The following is a 21996-nucleotide window of genomic DNA, read 5'->3' on the forward strand; positions in this document are numbered from 1 at the left end:
CGAGAAAAAAACGATGCAATTGCTGTAAGCAGCAACGACCGCTTCGTTGCGGCCAGCGGCTCTATCTCCGCGAGGGCGACGTCACGGAAGAAACTATAGAGAAATCAGCACGGATTGAGGAGAATCACATAATAGGCCGCTACATCACGGATATCTATTTCTGAGTCTAGACTCATCTGCATCCGATCAAAAATCTATTTTAAAAAAATCTATTTTTTTGCATGGTAGATAATTTGGTGCATGCGGTACGCTCCAAATTAAAAGTCATTTCGACATATGAGTAGCTCTATGCAAAAAAACAAATTGGGTTAGAATAGTAGATGAACAATAAAAAAATTACAGACCTCAAATTTGTTTTTTTTGTCGATAGCTACTCAGATGTCTAAATGACATAAAATTTGGAGCGGACCTCACACACCAAATTATTTAACGTATAATTTTTTTAAAAACATTTCCCTTTTCTTGATATACCAGTTCTTGGTGGCAATTGCATTATGCTGAATTAACCACAACCATATCTTTATCTTCCGAGGGGATTATGCTTTTCAAAATGTGTTTGACCAAGTGGTCAGCTTAGTAAGCTATCAACAAAAAAATTCAATCAATGATAAAATGTGTTTGAAGGGCGTATCAGGTTCGCATTTAAAAATGCCAGCATACGGATGCTCCTCACGGAATATATTTTACATTTGGTCCAAGTTATTACTTATATGTTGACGTATACAATCAAGAACGGCTCTATATATCACCCTCTTTGTCCCGGCCGTTTGGTGCACGACACATAAACATTGCAGCCGCCGGCGTCACCAGCCGAAGAAAAGAAAACAGCCATGAGCCGCCCGCACGCGGTGCTTATCCCGTACCCGGCGCAGGGCCACGTGACGCCGCTGCTGAACCTCGCCAAGGTGCTGCACTCGAGGGGCTTCTACGTCACCTTCGTCAACTCGGAGTACAACCACCGGCGCCTGCTCCGGTCGCGCGGCGAGGACTCGCTGGCCGGCCTCGACGACTTCCGGTTCGAGACCATCCCGGACGGCCTGCCGCCGATGGAGAACGAGGACGTCACGCAGGACGTCCCCGCGCTCTGCACGTCCTTCGCCACGCACGGCGCCGCGCTCTTCAGGGAGCTCCTGGCGAGGATCGACGGCGACGGGAGGCCGCCGGTGAGCTGCGTGGTAACGGACGGGGTGATGAGCTTCGCGCTGGAGGTGGCCGGCGAGAGGGGCGTCCCGGCGTTGGTGTTCTGGACCACCAGCGCGTGTGGGTTCATGGGGTACCTCCACTTCTTCGAGCTCGTCGAGAGAGGCTTCGTGCCACTCAAAGGTATACTACCACCCCCTACGCGCTCCATGCATGGAACTGGCATTACGTGATTGACTGCAAATTAGTACTATAACTGTGCTGCATGTGTCGTAGATGAGAGCTACCTGACCAACGGATACCTCGACACGGCGCTCGACTGGGTGGCCGGGATGCCGGGCATAAGGCTGCGAGACTTCCCCAGCTTCGTCCGCACGACCGAGCGGGACGACGTCATGCTCAACTTCGACGGCGGCGAGGCGCAGAACGCGCACCGCGCGCAGGGCGTCATCCTCAACACGTTCGACGCGGTGGAGCAGGACGTGGTGGACGCGCTCCGCGGCATCTTCCCGCGCGTGTACACGGTCGGCCCGCTCCCGGCGTTCGCGGTGACCGCGGCGCGGGCGCGGCCGGAGCTGGGCGCGATCGGCGGCAACCTCTGGAAGGAGGACACGAGCTGCCTCCGGTGGCTGGACGCCCAGAAGCAGCCAGGCTCGGTCGTGTACGTCAACTTCGGCAGCATCACCGTCATGTCGCCGGCCCACCTGGCGGAGTTCGCGTGGGGCCTGGCGCGCTGCGGGCGGCCGTTCCTGTGGGTCATCAGGCCGGACCTCGTGGCCGGCGACAAGGCCGTGCTGCCGGAGGATTTTCTCGCCGAGACGAAGGGCCGAGGGATCTTCCTGAGCTGGTGCCCGCAGGAAGAGGTGCTGGGGCATCCGGCGACCGGGCTGTTCCTGACGCACTCCGGGTGGAACTCGACGCTGGAGAGCATCTGCGCGGGCGTGCCGATGGTCTGCTGGCCCTTCTTCGCGGAGCAGACGACCAACTGCCGGTACGCCTGCGCCGAGTGGGGCATCGGGCTGGAGATCGATAGCGATGTCAAGCGGGAGGAGGTGGCAAGGCTCGTGCTGGAGGCCACGGACGGCGAGAGAGGCAAGGACATGAGAGCGAAGGCGACGATGTGGAAGGAGAAGGCCGCGGCGGCGGCAGAGGACGGCGGGACTTCGACCCTTGGCATCGACCGCCTCGTCGCATTCTTGCTTGGAGGGACCGATGGTCCTCAAAGCTGAAAACGTTGTTGTCTTGTTGAATCAGCCCCCTGATCACTGTGATGGGTATATGGGGTTGGAAACAACAGTATGATGTAACCATTTCCCACTGTTTAAAACCGTTGTGCGTCCATATCGACAGTATGCAAGACAAACTATGCATCTACGATGTCGTTTTCTCGGTGATGTAAGTAGTTTCACCAGTCCTACGAAGAACATTTATCTATCCTGTAACAATCGAGTGTCGTACGAACAAACCCAAAAAATTCATAGACGTGGACATAGAGAAGACGACTACTAGCAGCATATGCGTCCGGGACTTATTCTGGCGAATTCCATTTTCTGGCGTGAGGTTCAGTTTCGCAGTACAATGGGTTCACCAAAGAAATGCAGTGCAGAAATAGGAAAAGAATCAGAAACAATGAAAGAACAAATATTTGGATGCTATTTTTTTTCCAGTCAAGAAACGAGTATTCTGGTACTCCTTTGCGAACCACTAATAGTCCAGTCCAGATCGGCATCAAATCATTTTGGTGGAGTTTTCACTTCAGCGAGTCAGTTCGAGGTGTTTTCCTCTGAATTTGATCTTTCAACAGGCGCTGACGCTTCTTGGTTATCTGTGTTTGTAGCCTCAGCCTCAGATACTGTCTGAGTTGGTTGTGAACCTGCAGCATATGTCAGCAGAAAGGCATGAGTTTGGTGCAAAGTTTGATCAAAGAATATGGCAACATAGCAGCAGCAAGTCATGAGTTTATTTCAAAGTTCGATCAAAGAAGATTAGAACATAGTTGCTGATTTGACATATGAATAACATGATTATGAAAACAGCAAAATGTTTATTTATTTTGGTGTTCTGAAAACTGGGAGTGACATACCGGATACATCGTCAGACTGCCTTGAGATTGCACGAGGGGGCAACTGGAGTCTGAAATTAGGAGGGAGTGAAGGCGCTGCCTGGAACGAACCCTCGCTCTGCTGCTGAAAGAACGGTGGCCGAGCAGCTTGGTGCTGCAATGGCGAGAAGCCGGCCCTTGGATTCTGGCCACTTGTCATGTACCCCATGTATGGGTATGGTGATGTTGAAGGGGATGTTTGGCCATACTGCTGAGAGTAGTATTGCTGCATTTGATTGTAAAAGGCCTGCATATAAATTTTCAGACATTGCTTCAGTCAGTTCCTCGAATGGAAAGCTAGTGGGTCTGTATTGTGCTAGTGTCTGATTTTGGTAGACATTCTGTGTAACTTGTGGTTAACTAATCCAAAACAGAATCCATGAACCGATCCAAGATCCAATGCTGAACATTGCTAGTTTTTCAAAATCCTAATTATAGACCACGGACACTAGAATGTGCTACTTGCTCCTTTTATGTTGGGTACTGCTGGTGTTCATTAGAGCTGATGTACAAAGTTGCAGTCGCATGTGGTGGAAGTAAAACAAGAGAAATGACAAACTTGAAAGAGATGAATATAGTGCTTACCTGCTGGTATTGATAATCAGGTGGGTACCAATACCTGCAAAAGTTTACATAACTTCATCAGTGCCTTGTTAAGAAGATGGATAGGGGTCAAGCCGAGCACGAGCCCACTATTGTCTCTCAGAGACATATGTACCGACAACCATGGCTGTAAAACCAGGACCATATCAAATGAACACTCCTTCCTCTGCTTCCATTTTTTGCAGAACTGTACTGGCATTTAGTACTCCTGTTTTCATAACGGAAGCGCTTGCTTGCAAGAGTCTAAACACAGCTGGTTGCCTCGACAAAATTGCACTAAAGAGAAACGAGATGGCTATGCATATATGAGTAGAAATGCAGAAACCTGGTGCAGTTTGCAAATTTTTTTCCTGCAGAAACAACTCAAGTGGTAGTACATGTTCCTGGACGGACCGGTCAAGGAATCCTGCGCCAACGGTCTGTACTAGGCGCTGCCCATTCCAATAAATTTCACATATGGGGTACGTCAACCGCAACCCAGCAGCAGCGCTGCACCAAAAATATAGCCAAGTGGCACCAGAGAGCTGGACGCAGGCACGCATTAAACTCTCCCAGCAAAGCAAAGCAAAGCCAACGGTGCGCAGCGAGCGTTCGCAGGCAAGGCCACACCCCATGCCCATGGTGGTCTAGACTAGAGAAGTCAGCAGACGGTGACGACGGCGGGGCCCACCGGGGTTGAATGGCCGTCGCCGCCGAGGCCGAATTTATGAACGGGCCTCCCACGAGGGCCCAACGCGCGGGGGAAACGGGCACGCGCGGGCCCGGCCGTGCTTCCTTGGTATCCGGAAGGAAACCCATCGGTCCAGTCAAGGAAGCGGCAGCGGAAACCGAAAGCTCTGCGGCGCGAAAGCAACCCGACCTGAGTGCTGACCTGACCTCGCTCGCTCCGAGCAGCGGCAGCGTCTAGTCAGTCGGGTTCGGTAACTGCCCCATCAGCTACACTAAAGAGCAACTACCACCGGTCGTAGTCCAGGAGTATAGGTGTGTCTACTTACGCCATCGGATCAAACTGTTCACCTCAGGATGGGCATCTCCCTGAACCACAAAGATGCAGCCCACAACGTCTATGTTGGTTCCTCACTTCAGCAAACGGATCAGTCCTAGTCTAGCTGTCTAGGAGTAGTTGTCTATTGTATCACACCACCGTGTCAAACACAAACTAATTTACCTCAGAATCAGCATTTTTGCTGGATCACGAGAAATGCAACCACCTTGACATGGGGCCGGTCACAGGTCACTACCAAACCATGCTTTGTCTGAATTTTTTTCAACTAGTGCTACCTTATTACTACGAAACTGGGACATTACCAACAGGCATTGCACCTGCCCAAGTGAGGGTTCAGAACTTGCAGCGCACCCAGATCCCACAATGTGTAGTGTACGATGGTGCAACGCGATTTTAAAGCGGGACTGACAATGATACATACAGTAGACAGTAGGCAGTGGTACATGGGGATATGGCACTCACCCGTACGGCGAAGGGTTGTAGAACATGGCGTGAGGCGGGGTGGGCATCTGCTGCTGCATCCTGCCGCCCATGTATGGCTGCGGGCCCGAGTGCTGCTGATCCGGCCCGCGCGGGGCCCTCCCTGCAGAGACACGAGCAAAATAATTTAGACATGTCACACTATTTTGTTGGGCTGCAGAGGAAGCAACTCGCACCCAAACAAACCAACAAATAAATGTGCTGTGAAGAGGTAGCAGATCACGCATGTATTGCAGGCAGGACGGGACGGCAAGGGGGGGCCACGCGGCCAGGTGTTGCAAAACAGTTGGATGGACTATGCACCGCGAGGGGAAATACCATGTGCCCTACTACACAACTCCATGTTGCACCGGGACACACATGCATGGATGGATGGACGGACGGACGGATGATTTCCTACGCTCTTGTATATATCTTTCCAAAGGTTAGTTGATTGCCTAGCAGAAACCTTTCAGTCTTCATGAAAGGAAGAAAGGACGCCAGATGTGTTCCTCTGTCTGCATTTTTACCAATATTCTTATTCTCAAATACAAGAATCTTCTCAAAGGAAGAATAATATACCAGAGGAACTGTGGGGGTTTCTTTATATGCGCATTGCGCGGATTAGAGCAGTGCCAAATAATGCAAGACTTTTCTTAGCTAGCTTGCACTACAACCTACGCCAGTCTGGTACTCGTGTGCTGTACTGCACTCCAACCATACATTTTTGAAAATACTAAAAAAATACAAATAATATGCAAACCCAATTATTCTATCATGAAAGAAAAGAAAGAGAAAGCTCCAATGAACACCGCCGTTCACCCAATCATTTGGAGAAGCACCACGCAAAATCCCGAATCAATAAAGTAACACCAGATGAAATATCACGAGAGACCAATTCAAGCAAACGCAGCGAGGTGAAGCAATCCAAGCAACATGCAGCATCTATCTATATATATTCCCCTGGGCTCGTTGACATGACACCCACCAGACTAAAACCCTGTCAAAGGCCAAGTACGAGAGTTGTATATGCAATGGAACTCTTTTCCGATGCCGTCTTGACCGGAAAGGCAAAGCGGCCGGGTTCCTGATTCTCCCTCCAGCGATAGCTAACATGCACCGCCCCGCTTTACACCGCATTCCCGCTGGAAGCCGCTTCAAATCGAAGCCAATTCTTTCCCAATATGCAGCAACAGCAAAATGCTAGCTCAGACCCGTCCGTCATAACCACCGTTGATGCTCCCCAAAAAAGATCAAATCTGTAACGGGTTTCTATATCAATGTTTCCATGCTTTAACCATGAAATTGGCATATGTTTGACTCGAGAACTCTAGTTATATCTTCAGGCACAAGACTGAAAACTGAAAATCAATCATAGTCAAATCTTCAACTGAAGAAGAAGAGCTATATATACTTGTGGAGGCCGGAGTGGTAACTGATACGTAGTGGTCAAAATCAGTACTGTATAGCAGTAACTGAATGCAGAGGCCAGGCTGGCGAGGCACGACCCGACCCAACCCAGCCCAGCAGAGCACAGCCATGAGGCATGAGTGTGCATGTCTGACAGCCGGAGCATGCCGCCCCTCCCAATGCAGGCCAAAGTGCTCCAAGTCGTCGTCCTGCTCCGTCTCGGCTGGCGCCCCAGTCTTTTAAAGCTTTGAGCAGCTGGAGCCGGGCCCCGCCCGCCCGTCCGGCCATTAACGATCCTCTTATCCTAACCCGCTGGCTAACACGCAAGTAGGAGGAGGAGAAGGAGAAGGAGAGACGCGAGCCCTAATCAAGCTTATCCTGCTAATTGCGTACGGCCGATCCCCGCTGATCATGTCCCGGTTATTTACTGCCATGCACATGCGCGAGCAAACGATGGGAGAGGGGGGAAAAAGGAGGGCATTGATTCGGTGTTTTTTTTGTTATACTGTTGCTCACCTCTCTGCGGCGACGGTCGCGGCGGGCCCATGGACGCAATGTTGCAGTTGGCGCGCCGGCCGGCGATCATCGGGTTCGGGTTCTGCACCGCCTGCTGCGCCGCCTCCGGGTCCCGGAACGTCACCTGCGGAGAGAAGAGAAGATGGGAACGCGCCCGATGAGAACGACGCACGGATCGCCGGCGATGGCGTATGTATCGGCGAGAGGGAGGGAGAGAGGGGGGAGGGAGGAGGACGTACGAATCCGTAGCCCTTGGATCGGCCGGTTTCGCGATCGGTGATGACGACCGCCTCGAGTATCTCGCCGTACTCCCGGAAGTGGTCGTGCAGCCCCGCGGACGGCGTCTCCCACGCCAGCCCGCCGACAAACACCTTGGTCAGCGTCGTATCGCCGAACCGCGACCGGTGGTACGGCACCCCGCCGCCGCCGCCTCCTCCTCCGCCGCCTCCGCCCGGCGCCTGCGCCGGTGACGAGGCGCCGCCAGCGGGGGACGACGACGATGCCGCCGCCGTCGCCGCCATCTCTTCTTCTAGCTCTAGGACGCAACCACGCGGCACCGCGCACGCGAAGTCCTCCTCCTCCTCCCGGCCTTGCTGTTTGGGTCTCGAGGGGAGTCGCCAAGTAAAACCGGGATGAAACGAACTATCGATAGCTGAGCTACCCTGGACTCTTAAGGAGACTTTACCCGATTGGTACGCGGTCAGCAGTGCTTTTGGCCGGGACGGCTTGGTCCGATCCGGCTCCGGCTCGCGCCCTTGCACGGACACCTCCCGCCGCCTGTCCCCGCTAATTGATCTCTCCTCTCGCTCGGGGTGGAAAGATGCGCTTCCATAACACGCCTCGCCCTCCTCTCTCTGCCTGGGAAGAGACGAGACGGGGGAGGAAAGGATATCTGTATGTCTACAACTAGGAGAGGGGGAGGGGGCGGCCGTGCGCTGGACGAGAGGGCTCCGGGGTGGGATGACAGCTGCATGACCTTTTCTAGCCCTCGTTTCCAATGGGTAGCTATAATAAGATCCCTCGACGCCTCCCTCCTGTTTGTATTCCATTGTGTGCGTTCAAATCCAATTCTTTTTCTCGATAGAGAGAGAGATAGAGGCGCTGGAGTCGTATCATCATCGTAGCAAGCCAGCCAGCCACCTTCCCCCACTTGGGCGGGCGATTCGCGCTGCCCCGACCTGTCCCTCTCGCGCGCCTCTCGGCCGGTCGATCGATCCATCGATCCAGGCACGTCTGCTGCTGCTGCTACGCGCGCGCGTGTGGTGCGCGGGCTAGCGAGCGAGCTAGGTGCACCACCTCTCCGGTTGCGGTTGCTTGCGGGCTTGCTTCTCCTCCGGCTTGCCCGCGTCGGACACGCCACTTTGGTTTTCGCCTCGTGCGGAAAGCCCCACACGCTAGCGCCGTCGGACGGTACCGCGGCGAGATTAGCCCGAGCAGGAACCAACGCCGACCTCGCTAGCGCTAATGGGGGTCTAGCTGATTAAACACTAGTAATGAAAGCGCGGTGATGTATACGGAATATGTACCCGGGGTTACGTATACGCGTACGTGTACCGGTCGTCATTTCTTGGCTGTCTGTATATGATAATTTATTGGGGAGGGAATTTGTGTGGAAAGAGCAACCGGGAGCGAGCTGTCGTGGATATCACTAGGGGGAGTTGTCCATGCATCGTTGGCGACTCTTCCAGGCGTTGACCGTGGAGGTGGTCGTTTCTCTCTGGCAGGGCAGGGCAGGGAGGAAGGTACGTCGTTAGTTAGTCGTTATTATCCACGAGACGAGATTAGCAGCGAGTCATCGGCGCGACGTCAGTGGCGCGTCCGTCCGCTGTGCTAGCTGGTGCATTGCTGCCGTGGACGCCATTACCAGATTATCAAGGGGCGTTCGCCTTGGCCTCTCGGCCAACCTTTGATGATGACCCACGGTGGCTGTTCTAAGACTAATGTAAAATTCCTGCTCCTGTACTAGCTTGTATGTTGGTTTGCGGGTAAAATATCCGATTAATAGGATCGGTGAAGTTCCACCTGAGAGCTTATGCATAGGTTCTTGGTTCGGTATATGTAATCTCGCTATCTCTTCTCGCTTATTCTATGCCACATCACTAAAAAAGATCCTATGCAGCAATTATTACCGCAACTGTTGAAGATGCTCTAGACGGCCAAAGTACCCTCCTAAGGGTCGTTCTACAAAAAAATAAAGTTGCATGGAAATATTGTATTCAACATTAGGTGTTACACATTTCTAACACTTCGCCTCATAATTTTAAAACAAGTATCTAGAGTCCATATGAAAATCCAAGCCCAAGAAGAATTTTTAGCGGCAAACCACCTTTAACAAACTTGTCGCCAGGAATCTTGGAGTCGGGAGTAGCCCTTTGAGGCTACACCATCTCGTTCTTCTTTATGAGTGTTCTCAACATTCCTTCTGGTATGTGCGAATGACAAAATGCATGTCGTTTCCATGAATTAAAAAAGATCCGGTAAGCGAGCATTCGGTCCATAGTCTTTTAGCAACCTAATGCTCCGTTATCGTCATGTGGGACTAGGTGATTGGCAGCAGGAGAAAGAAGAGGGAGGAACATGGAAATAGCAAAGAATAAGGAGAAATGAATAATAAGAGGGAGGGAAAGAATTGATTGGCGAGGACAACAACGAAAACAATGACTATGGATGAGTTCCCCACCGAGATTAAGATGCATGGCGGGGCGTTAGCAAGTTCACTTGACGTCGTCACATGCAACTATAGTTGATGGTGGCATCTAGTCCATAACAAAATCTGTTCGGGGGAGGAAGCTTGTCGAATGGGAGATACAAACCAAGAACTAATAAATGAAGGGGGTGTGGCGAGGAGGGGAGGAGCCTGGCGATGCAGAGAAAAAAATGAGAGGATGCGGAGTCACAAGATGATAGGAAAGAAGGGATTAGTTGTGTCACGGTTGGGAGAAGGTTCACTCATGTATGGCTAAAGCATGGATCCATGTTACCATCGTCCATTTTAAACACACTAGTAATAATGTACGTGCAATGCACGTTTATATTAGGTAGGATATTAGTTGCACGTTATATTAGGTAAGATATATCTGTTGCATGTTGGTATTTGGTAAGATATCAATTACTTTTTCACGGGAATGGTAGGATATTAATTACATGGTAGATTTCAAAGGATAGCGTTGACTCAAAACGTATTTATAACCAATGGCAGTGGTGGGTAATTAAAGCGTTAAACGTGTTTGGTGCTCAACATTGATGCGATTTGAACCGCTAGATAACATGATTTGACGGTCGAAATGGTTTGGAGCTGCCCATTTGAATCCTTTTATATTGGTATAGATGTAACCAGTGGCGGAGCCAGAAAATGTGTATCAGCGGCCAAGTGTTGTTAAAATTGGTTGGGGGGGCGGTTGGAAAATATGTTTTTATCAGCAAATAACCATCAATTTTGCCATTGTTCATAGCAAATTGTGAGCAAATTCTTAACGTTAGGGGGGCTATGGCCCCTGCTGGCCCCCTGTCTCCGCCAATGCATATAACTACCCATTTTTTGTCTCATATAAAGAACCAATGGTCGAGATTGCCTATGAAATACAATATTATCTTATTGCGTCCATTCACTAACAGGCAAGGTTGAGTATAGACTATAGACATCATACCACTCACTCGTCATGGGGAAACCTTCAACATGATGCAACCACAAGGGGCAATACATTGAATGTATTGGCAAATTTCACTAGTAAGTATAAGATACTTAAATCATGCTTCTAGGATAAGTGTAGAGTGGTTTTCTTTTTGCGGAAAGCAATGTATGTTGTATTCTATGTTGGTAATACGTGGTTCTACTCTAACATAATGGATAAATTGTAGAAACAAAAATCCTAGACATGCTGGCACAATCTCAATGGAGGTCCTCCCCATTGTCATACCAATAGAGGCAATATTCTCGTGTTCAACCCAACCAGTCGTAGTTAAGGAAATTATGGTGATGATACATTTCTTCCATTTCATGGCCAAGTTAGTCAAAGTTGTCCATAAACAAGGACATGTCTAATCATGATCAGTATTTACACTCTTGATAGGTTTGTCTACTTTATCCGCAAGACCTTGTCGAACCCTTTTGCCACTAAACTCAAGTGTAGAGTAGCCATGCATACAAAGACAAGACCTTTCAGAAGTAGTATCCCCGATATCATGTTGGCAGACCCATACAACCTACCATCTAACTACATCTCCTAGTCCGTCGAGTCAGATTTCCTACAACTTACTTAGTCAAGCCAGAGCCCATAATGACTCGTGGTTGCACATGGAACCTACTTAACTTGGAACCCGACCGACCTCTTTGAACCTACTCCTAAGTCGGTTGCCACCCTTCTTTTGCCACAAGAAAGATAATATCGGGGAAAATCGTGTCAAAATTTCAGCTAGATCGGAGTTACGAATCTCCCGGAATTTAAGAATCGGTTTCGTCCAGAAAATAGGAACCCGAAACATAAGAGAACGAAGAGAGAGAGAGAGAGATCCAATCTCGGAGGGGTTCCTGCCCCTCCACCGCCATGGAGGCCATGGAACAGAGGGGAAACTCTCCTCCCATCTAGGGGGGGACCAAGGAAGAAGAAGAAGGAGGGGGGTTCTCTCCCCTCTCTCCCGGTAGCTCCGGAATGCTGTCGGGGCAATCATCGTGATGGCGATATACACTAACAACTTCGCCGCCGTCAACACCAACTCTCTCCCTCTATGCAGCGGTGTAACACCTCTTCTCCCCGCTGTAATCTCTACTTTAACATGGTGCTTAATGCTACATATTATTATCCAATGATGTGTTGCCTTCCTCTGATGTTTGAGTAGATTCTTTTTGTCCTATGGGTTGATTGATGATCGTGATTGGTTTGAGTTGTATCTTTTATTTTGGTGTTGTCCTATGGTGCCCTCCGTGTCGCACAAGCGTGTGGAATTACCGATGTAGGGTGTTACAATACGTTCATAATTCTCTTATAGTGGGTAGCGAGAGTGATAGAAGGTTATACCTAAGTAAGGGGGGTGTTGCGTATGGGAGTAAAGAGGACTTGTTACTTAATGCTATGGTTGGGGTTTACCTTAATGATCTTTGGTAGTTGCGGATGCTTGCTAGAGTTCCAATCATAAGTGCATATGATCCAAGTACAGAAAGTATGTTAGCTCATGCATCTCCCTCGTATAAAATTGCAATAATGATTACCGGTCTAGTTATTGATTGCCTAGGGACAAATCTTTCTCTTGTGCTATAGAAAGCTCTTTACTAAAACTAACTTAATTATTTATTTATCTAAACAATCCCTAAATTTTATTTACATGCTTTTTATTATCTGGCAAACCTATCCCTTTGCACCTACAAAGTACTTATAGTTTTATATGTTGGGAAACCTAGCATGCAATTTCAAAAAAAATCCTACGCTCACGCAAGATCTATCTAGGAGATGAATAGCAACGAGAGGGGGAGAGTGTGTCTACGTACCCTCGTTGACTGAAAGCAGAAGCGTTTGACAACGCGGTTGATGTAGTCGAACTTCTTCTAGCTCCGACCGATCAAGCACTTCTACCTATTGAGCATGCGTTGGTTTTCCCTTGAAGAGGAAAGGGTGATGCAGCAAAGTAGCGTAAGTATTTTCCTCAACTTTTGAGAACCAAGGTATCAATCCAGTAGGAGACTACAAGCAAGTCGCCTAGTACATGCACAAAAAAATAAGAACCTTACAACCAACGCGATAAAGGGGTTGTCAATCCCTTCACGGCCACTTGCAAAAGTGAGATTTCATAGAGATAATAGGATAAACATTTTTGGTAATTTTTTGGTATAGATTGGAAAATTAAGATTGGAAAATAAATAGTAAACTAGAATTGTAGATTGCAAACTTATATGATGTAAAGTAGACCCGGGGGCCATAGGTTTCACTAGTGGCTTCTCTCAAGATAGCATGTGTTACGATGGGTGAAAAAATTACTGCCGAGCAATTGATAGAAAAGCGCATAATTATGATGATATCTAAGGCAATGATCATGAATTTAGGCATCACGTCCGAGACAAGTAGACCGAAACGATTCTGCATCTACTACCATTACTCCACACATCGCCCGCTATCCAGCATGCATCTAGAGTATTACGTTCATAAGAATAGAGTAACACATTAGGCAAGATGACATGATGTAGAGGGATAAACTCAAGCAATATGATATAAACCCCATCTTTTTATCCTCGATGGCAACAATACAATACGTGTCGTTTCCCTTTCTGTCACTGGGATTGAGCACCGCAAGATTGAACCCAAAGCTAAGCACTTCTCCCATTGGAAGAAAGATCAATCTAGTAGGCCAAACCAAACTGATAATTCGAAGAGACTTGCAAAGATATCAAATCATGTATATAAGAATTCAGAGAAGAATCAAATAATATTCATAGATAATCAAGTTCATAAACCCACAATTCATCGGATCTCGGCAAACACACCACAAAAAGAGTTACATCGAATAGATCTCCAAGAAGATCGAGGAGAACTTTGTATTGAGATCCAAAGAGAGAGAAGAAGCCATCTAGCTAATAACTATGGACCCAAAGGTCTGTGGTAAACTATTCACACATCATCGGAGAGGCTATGGTGTTGATGTAGAAGCCCTCCATGATCGAATCCCCCTTCGGCAGATCACCGGAAAAGGCCCCAAGATGGGATCTCACGGGTACAGAAGGTTGCGGCGGTGGAAAAGGTGTTTCATGGCTCTCCCCGAAGGTTTTAGGCTATAAGAGTATATATAGGCGAAAGAAGTAGGTCGGTGGAGCTGCGAGGGGCCCACGAGGGTGGGGGGCGCCCACCCCCCTGGGGCGCGCCCTCCCGCTTCGTGGCTTCCTCGCTGCTTTCTTGACGTCCACTCCAAGTCTCCTGGATCACGTTTGTTCCAAAAATGATCCCCGCGAAGGTTTCATTCTGTTTGGATTCCGTTTGATATTCCTTTTCTGCGAAACACTGAAATAGGCAAAAAAAAACAGCAATTTGCACTGGGCTTTCGGTTAATAGGTTAGTCCCAAAATAATATAAAAAGGTATAATAAAGCCCATTAAACATCCAAAACAGATAATATAATAGCATGGAACAATCAAAAATTATAGATACGTTGGAGACGTATCAAGCATCCCCAAGCTTAATTCCTGCTCGTCCTCGAGTAGGTAAATGATAAAAACAGAATTTTTGATGTGGAATGCTTCCTAACATAATTTTCAATGTAATTCTCTTTATTGTGGCATGAATGTTCAGATCCAAGAGATTGAAGATAAAAGTTTAATATTGACATAAAAATAGTAATACTTCAAGCATGCTAACCAAGCAATTATGTCTTATCAAAATAACATAGCCAAAGAAAGCTTATCCCTACAAAATCATATAGTTTGGCCATGCTTCATTTTCGTCACACAAGATGCCCCCCTCATGCATAACCCTGATGAAAAGCCGAGCAATGGGTTCATACTTTTTAACGTGCTTCTGCCTTTTCAACCCTTACACAATACATGAGAGCAAGCCATGGATATAACACTATAGGTGGAATAGTATATGATGGTGGGGGTTATGTGAGAAGACAAAAAAGGAGAAAGTGTAACTTTGACGCGGCTAATCAACGGGCTATGGAGATGCCCATCAATTGATGTCAATGGGAGGAGTAGGGATTGCCATGCAAAGGATGCACTAGTGCTATAAGTGTAAGAAAGCTCATCAAAAAGGAAACTAAGTGGGTGTGCATCCAACTTTCTTGCTCACGAAGACCTAGGGCATTTTGAGGAAGCCCATCATTGGAATATACAAACCAAGTTCTATAATGAAAAATTCCCGCTAGTATATGAAAGTGACAAAATAAGAAACTCTCTATCATGAAGACCATGGTGCTATTTTGAAGCACAAGTGTGGAAAAAGGATAGTAACATTGTCCCTTCTATCTTTTTCTCTCATTTTTTTGGTCTGGACATCTTTGGCCTCTTTTTTTATTTGGTCTTATTTGGCCTCTCTTTTTTTCACCTCACATGGGGCAATGCTCTAATAATGATGATCATCACACTTCTATTTACTCATAACTCAATGTTACAACTCGATACTAGAACAAAAATATGACTCTATGTGAATGCCTCCAGTGGTGTACCGGGATATGCGATGAATCAAGAGCGACATGTATGAAAGAATTATGAAAGTGGCTTTGCCACAAATACGATGTCAACTACATGATCATGCAAGGCAATATGACAATGATGGAGCATGTCATAATGAAAAGGAACGGTGGAAAGTTGCATGGAAATATATCTCGGAATGGCTATGGAAATGCCATAATAGGTAGGTATGGTGGCTGTTTTGAGGAAGATATAAGGAGGCTTATGTGTGATAGAGCGTATCGTATCACGGGGTTTGGATGCACCGGCGAAGTTTGCACCAACTCTCAAGGTGAGAAAGGGCAATGCACGGTATCGTAGAGGCTAGCAAATTGCGGAAAGGTAAGAGTGCGTATGATCCATGGATTCACACTAGTCATAAAGAACTCATATACTTATTGCAAAAGTTTATTAGCCCTTGAAGCAAAGTACTACTACGCATGCCCCTAGAGGGATAGATGTTGGAAATATGCCCTAGAGGCAATAATAAAATGGTTATTATTATATTTCTTTGTTCATGATAATTGTCTATTGTTCATGCTATAATTGTGTTATCCGGGAAATCGTAATACATGTGTGAATACATAGACCACAACACGTCCCTAGTGAGCCTGTAGTTGACTAGCTCATTGATCAAAAGATAGTCATGGTTTCCTGACTATGGACATTAGATGTCATTGATAACGGGATCACATCATTAGGAGAATGATGTGATGGACAAGACCCAATCCTAAGCTTAGCTCAAAGATCGTGTAGTTCGTTTGCTGTAGCTTTTCTGAATGTCAAGTATCATTTCCTTAGACCATGAGATTGTGCAACTCCCGGATACCGTAGGAGTGCCTTGGGTGTGCCAAACGTCACAACGTAACTGGGTGACTATAAATGTACATTACAGGTATCTCTGAAAGTGTCTGTTGGGTTGGCACGAATCGAGACTGGGATTTGTCACTCCGTATGACGGAGAGGTATCTCTGGGCCCACTCGGTAATGCATCATCATAATGAGCTCAATGTGATCAAGTGGTTGATCACGAGATCATGCATTACGGTACGAGTAAAGTGACTTGCCGGTAACGAGACTGAACAAGGTATTGGGATACCGACGATCGAGTCTCGGACAAGTAACGTACCGATTAACAAAGGGAATTGAATACGGGATTGATTAAGTCCTCGACATCGTGGTTCATCCGATGAGATCATCGAGGAGCATGTGGGAGCCAACATGGGTATCCAGATCCCTCTGTTGGTTATTGACCGGAGAGGCATCTCGGTCATGTCTGCGTGTCTCCCGAACCCGTAGGGTCTACACACTTAAGGTTCGGTGACGCTAGGGTTGTAGAGATATTAGTATGCAGTAACCCGAAAGTTGTTCGGAGTCCCGGATGAGATCCCGGACATCACGAGGAGTTCCGGAATGGTCCGGAGGTAAAGATTTATATATACAGCGGGAAGGTTTCGGGGGTTACCGGTATTGTACCGAGACCACCGGAAGGGTCCCGGGGGTCCACCGGATGGGGCCACCTATCCTGGAGGGCCCCATGGGCTGAAGTGGCTTGGGAACCAGCCCCTGATTGGCTGGTGCGCCCCACCCAAGGGCCCAAGGCGCCTAGGGTTGGAAACCCTAGGGGGCCGTTGCCCCCCGAGGGGGCATGCGCCCCCCCTGGTTGGAAACCCTAAGGGGGTCGTTGCCCCCAGGGGCCGCCGCCCCCCTTTAGATGGGATCTCCAAGGGGGCATGCGCCCCCTAGCCCCTATATATAGTGGAAGGGAGGGAGGGCAGCCGCACCTTTGCTCTTGGCGCCTCCCTCTCCCTCCGTAACACCTCTCCTCCCCGCTTGTGCTTGGCGAAGCCCTGCCGAGATCCTGCTGCATCCACCACCACGCCGTCGTGCTGCTGGATCTTCATCAACCTCTCCTTCCCCCTTGTTGGATCAAGAAGGAGGAGACGTCTTCCCAACCGTACGTGTGTTGAACGCGGAGGTGTTGTCCGTTCGGCACTTGGTCATCGGTGATTTGGATCACGGCGAGTATGACTCCATCATCCCCGTTCACTTGAACGCTTTCGCTCGCGATCTACAAGGGTATGTAGATGCACTCCTATTCCCCTTGTTGCTAGAATACTCCATAGATTGATCTTGGTGATGCATAGAAAATTTTTAATTTCTGCTACGATCCCCAACAGTGGCATGATGAGCTAGGTCTATGCGTAGTTACTATGCACGAGTAGAACACAAATTAGTTGTGGGCGTCAATATTGTCAATTTGCTTGCCGTTACTAGTCTTATCTTGATTCGTCAGCATCGTGGGATGAAGTGGCCCGGACCAACCGATGTTCACCGATGTTGACTAGTCTGTCTCACGTGATGATCGGACACGGCCTAGTTAACTCGGATCATGTTATACTTAGATGACTGGAGGGATGTCTATCTGAGTGGGAGTTCATTTAATAATTTGATTAGATGAACTTAATTATCATGAACTTAGTCTAAAATCTTTACAATATGTCTTGTAGATCAAATGGCCCATGTTGTCCTCAACTTCAACGCGTTCCTAGAGAAAACCAAGCTGAAAGACGATGGTAGCAACTATACGGACTGGGTCCGAAACCTGAGGATCATCCTCATAGCTGCCAAGAAAGATTATGTCCTAGAAACACCGCTAGGTGACGCACCCGTCCCACAGAACCAAGACGTTATGAATGCTTGGCAGACACGTGCTGATGATTACTCCCTCGTTCAGTGCGGCATGCTTTACAGCTTAGAACCGGGGCTCCAAAAGCATTTTGAGAGACACGGAGCATATGAGATGTTCGAAGAGCTGAAAATGGTTTTTCAAGCTCATGCCCGGGTCGAGAGATATGAAGTCTCCGACAAGTTCTTCAACTGTAAGATGGAGGAAAATAGTTCTGTCAGTGAGTACATACTCAAAATGTCTGGGTTGCATAACCGCTTGACTCAGCTGGGAGTTAATCTCCCGGATGACGCGGTCATTGACAGAATCCTTCAGTCGCTTCCACCGAGCTACAAGAGCTTTGTGATGAACTTCAATATGCAGGGGATGGAAAAGACCATTCCTGAAGTATTTTCAATGCTGAAATCAGCAGAGGTAGAAGTCAAAAAGGAACATCAAGTGTTGATGGTGAATAAAACCACAAATTCAAGAAAGGCAAGGGTAAGAAGAACTTCAAGAAGGACGACAAGGGAGTTGCCGCGCCCGGTAAGCAAGCTGTCGGGAAGAAGCCAAAGAATGGACCCAAGCCCGAGACTGAGTGTTTTTATTGCAAGGGAAGTGGTCACTGGAAGCGGAACTGCCCCAAATACTTAGTGGACAAGAAGGCCGGCATCACGAAAGGTATATGTGATATACATGTAATTGATGTGTACCTTACCAGTACTCGTAGTAGCTCTTGGGTATTTGATACCGGTGCGGTTTCTCACATTTGTAACTCAAAGCAGGAGATGTGGAATAAACGGAGACTGGCAAAGGACGAGGTGACGGTGCGCGTCGGGAATGGTTCCAAGGTCGATGTGATCGCTGTCGGCATGCTACCTCTACATTTACCTACGGGATTAGTTTTAAACCTCAATAATTGTTATTTAGTGCCAGCTTTGAGCATGAACATTGTATCAGGATCTCGTTTAATACGAGATGGCTACTCATTTAAATCCGAGAATAATGGTTGTTCTATTTATATGAGAGATATGTTTTATGGTCATGCTCCGATGGTGAATGGTTTATTCTTAATGAATCTCGAGCGTAATGCTACACATATTCATAGTGTGAATACCAAAAGATGTAAGGTTGATAATGATAGTCCCACATACTTGTGGCACTGCCGCCTTGGTCACATAGGTGTCAAACGCATGAAGAAGCTCCATGCAGATGGACTTTTAGAGTCTCTTGATTACGAATCATTTGACACGTGCGAACCATGCCTCATGGGTAAGATGACCAAGACTCCATTCTCAGGAACAATGGAGCGAGCAACCAACTTATTGGAAATCATACATACTGATGTGTGCGGTCCAATGAGTGTTGAGGCTCGCGGCGGCTCTCGTTATGTTCTCACCCTCACTGATGACTTGAGTAGATATGGGTATGTCTACTTAATGAAACACAAGTCTGAGACCTTTGAAAAGTTCAAGGAATTTCAGAGTGAGGTTGAGAATCAACATGACAGGAAAATCAAGTTCTGGCGATCAGATCGTGGGGGAGAATACTTGAGTCACGAATTTGGCACACACTTAAGAAAATGTGGAATAGTTTCACAACTCACGCTGCCTGGAACACCTCAGCGTAATGGTGTGTCCGAACATCGTAATCGCACTCTATTAGATATGGTGCGATCTATGATGTCTCTTACCGATTTACCGCTATCATTTTGGGGCTATGCTTTAGAGACTGCCGCATTCACTTTAAATAGGGCTCCGTCGAAATCCGTTGAGACGACACCGTATGAATTATGGTTTGGGAAGAAACCTAAGCTATTGTTTCTAAAAGTTTGGGGATGCGATGCTTATGTCAAGAAACTTCAACCTGAAAAGCTCGAACCCAAGTCGGAAAAATGCGTCTTCATAGGATACCCTAAAGAAACTGTTGGGTATACCTTCTACCTCAGATCCGAAGGCAAGATCTTTGTTGCCAAGAATGGGTCCTTTCTAGAGAAAGAGTTTCTCTTGAAAGAAATAAGTGGGAGGAAGGTAGAACTTGATGAAGTATTACCTCTTGAACCGGTAAGTGGCGCAGCTCAAGAAAATGTTCCCAAGGTGCCTGCACCGACTAGAGAGGAAGTTGACAATGATGATCATGAAACTTCAGATCAAGTTGCTACTGAACTTCGTAGGTCCACAAGGACACATTCCGCACCAGAGTGGTACGGCAACCCTGTCTTGGAAATCATGTTGTTAGACAACGGTGAACCTTCGAACTATGAAGAAGCAATGGCGGGCCCGGATTCCGACAAATGGCTAGAAGCCATGAAATACGAGATAGGATCCATGTATGAAAATGAAGTATGGACTTTGAATGACTTGCCCGTTGATCGGCGAGCCATAGAAAATAAATGGATCTTTAAGAAGAAGACAGACGCGGATGGTAATGTGACCATCTATAAAGCTCGGCTTGTCACTAAGGGTTATCGACAAGTTCAAGGGGTTGACTACGATGAGACTTTCTCACCCGTAGCGAAGCTGAAGTCCGTCCGAATCATGTTAGCAATTGCCGCATTCTATGATTATGAGATATGGCAAATGGACGTCAAAACGACATTCCTTAACGGCTTTCTTAAGGAAGAATTGTATATGATGCAGCCGGAAGGTTTTGACAATCCTAAGAATGCTAACAAGGTGTGCAAGCTCCAACGCTCAATATATGGGCTGGTGCAAGCATCTCGGAGTTGGAACATTCGCTTTGATGAGATGATCAAAGCGTTTGGGTTTATGCAGACTTATGGAGAAGCCTGCGTTTACAAGAAAGTGAGTGGGAGCTCTGTAGCATTTCTCATATTATATGTGGATGACATACTGTTGATGGGAAATGATATAGAATTCTTGGAAAGCATAAAGGCCTATTTGAACAAGTATTTTTCAATGAAGGACCTTGGAGAAGCTGCTTATATATTAGGCATCAAGATCTATAGAGATAGATCGAGACGCCTCATCAGTCTTTCACAAAGTACGTACCATGACAAGATATTGAAGAAGTTCAATATGGATTAGTCCAAGAAGGGGTTCTTGCCTGTATTGCAAGGTGTGCGACTGAGCACGGCTCAATGCCCGACCACGGCAGAAGATATAGAAGAGATGAGTGTCATCCCCTATGCCTCAGCCATAGGGTCTATTATGTATGCCATGCTGTGTACCAGACCTGATGTAAACCTTGCCGTAAGTTTAGTAGATAGGTACCAAAGTAATCCCGGCAAGGAACACTGGACAGCGGTCAAAAACATCCTGAAGTACCTGAAAAGGACCAAGGATATGTTTCTCGTTTATGGAGGTGGCGAAGAGCTCGTCGTAAAGGGTTACATCGACGCTAGCTTCGACACAGATCTGGATGACTCTAAGTCACAAACCGGATACGTGTATATTTTGAATGGTGGGGCAGTAAGCTGGTGCAGTTGCAAGCAAAGCGTCGTGGCGGGATCTACATGTGAAGCAGAATACATGGCAGCCTTGGAGGCAGCACAAGAAGCAATCTGGGTGAAGGAGTTCATCACCGACCTAGGAGTCATACCCAATGCGTCGGGGCCGATGACTCTCTTCTGTGACAACACTGGAGCTATTGCCCTTACCAAGGAGCCCAGGTTTCACAGGAAGACCAGGCATATCAAGCATCGCTTCAACTCCATTCGTGAAAGTGTTCAAAATGGAGACATAGAAATTTGTAAAGTACATATGGACCTGAATGTAGCAGATCCATTGACTAAACCTCTCCCTAGAGCAAAACATGATCAACACCAGAACTGCATGGGTGTTCGATTCATCACAATGTAACTAGAATATTGACTCTAGTGCAAGTGGGAGACTGTTGGAAATATGCCCTAGAGGCAATAATAAAATGGTTATTATTATATTTCTTTGTTCATGATAATTGTCTATTGTTCATGCTATAATTGT

General features: G+C 47.5%; 2 protein-coding genes across 2 annotated transcripts; one reads left to right on the forward strand and one right to left on the reverse strand.

The window, feature by feature from the left end:
- The first annotated feature begins 789 nt into the window (after window positions 1-789).
- LOC119317959 (7-deoxyloganetin glucosyltransferase-like) lies at window positions 790-2512 on the forward strand. Its single transcript, XM_037592462.1, has 2 exons — window positions 790-1323; window positions 1417-2512. The coding sequence occupies exons 1-2, from the start codon at window positions 831-833 to the stop codon at window positions 2367-2369; spliced, it is 1446 nt and encodes a 481-aa protein (XP_037448359.1). The 5' UTR covers window positions 790-830; the 3' UTR covers window positions 2370-2512.
- A 144-nt stretch (window positions 2513-2656) lies between these two features.
- Window positions 2657-8204, reverse strand: LOC119317960 (probable RNA-binding protein ARP1). Its single transcript, XM_037592464.1, has 6 exons — window positions 7475-8204; window positions 7236-7359; window positions 5313-5433; window positions 3827-3860; window positions 3224-3488; window positions 2657-3013 (listed from the first exon to the last, which is right to left on the reverse strand). The coding sequence occupies exons 1-6, from the start codon at window positions 7754-7756 to the stop codon at window positions 2904-2906; spliced, it is 936 nt and encodes a 311-aa protein (XP_037448361.1). The 5' UTR covers window positions 7757-8204; the 3' UTR covers window positions 2657-2903.
- Between the last annotated feature and the right edge of the window lie 13792 nt (window positions 8205-21996).

This window comes from Triticum dicoccoides, chromosome 6A (assembly GCF_002162155.2).
Source record: "Triticum dicoccoides isolate Atlit2015 ecotype Zavitan chromosome 6A, WEW_v2.0, whole genome shotgun sequence".
Lineage (NCBI taxonomy): Eukaryota > Viridiplantae > Streptophyta > Magnoliopsida > Poales > Poaceae > Triticum > Triticum dicoccoides.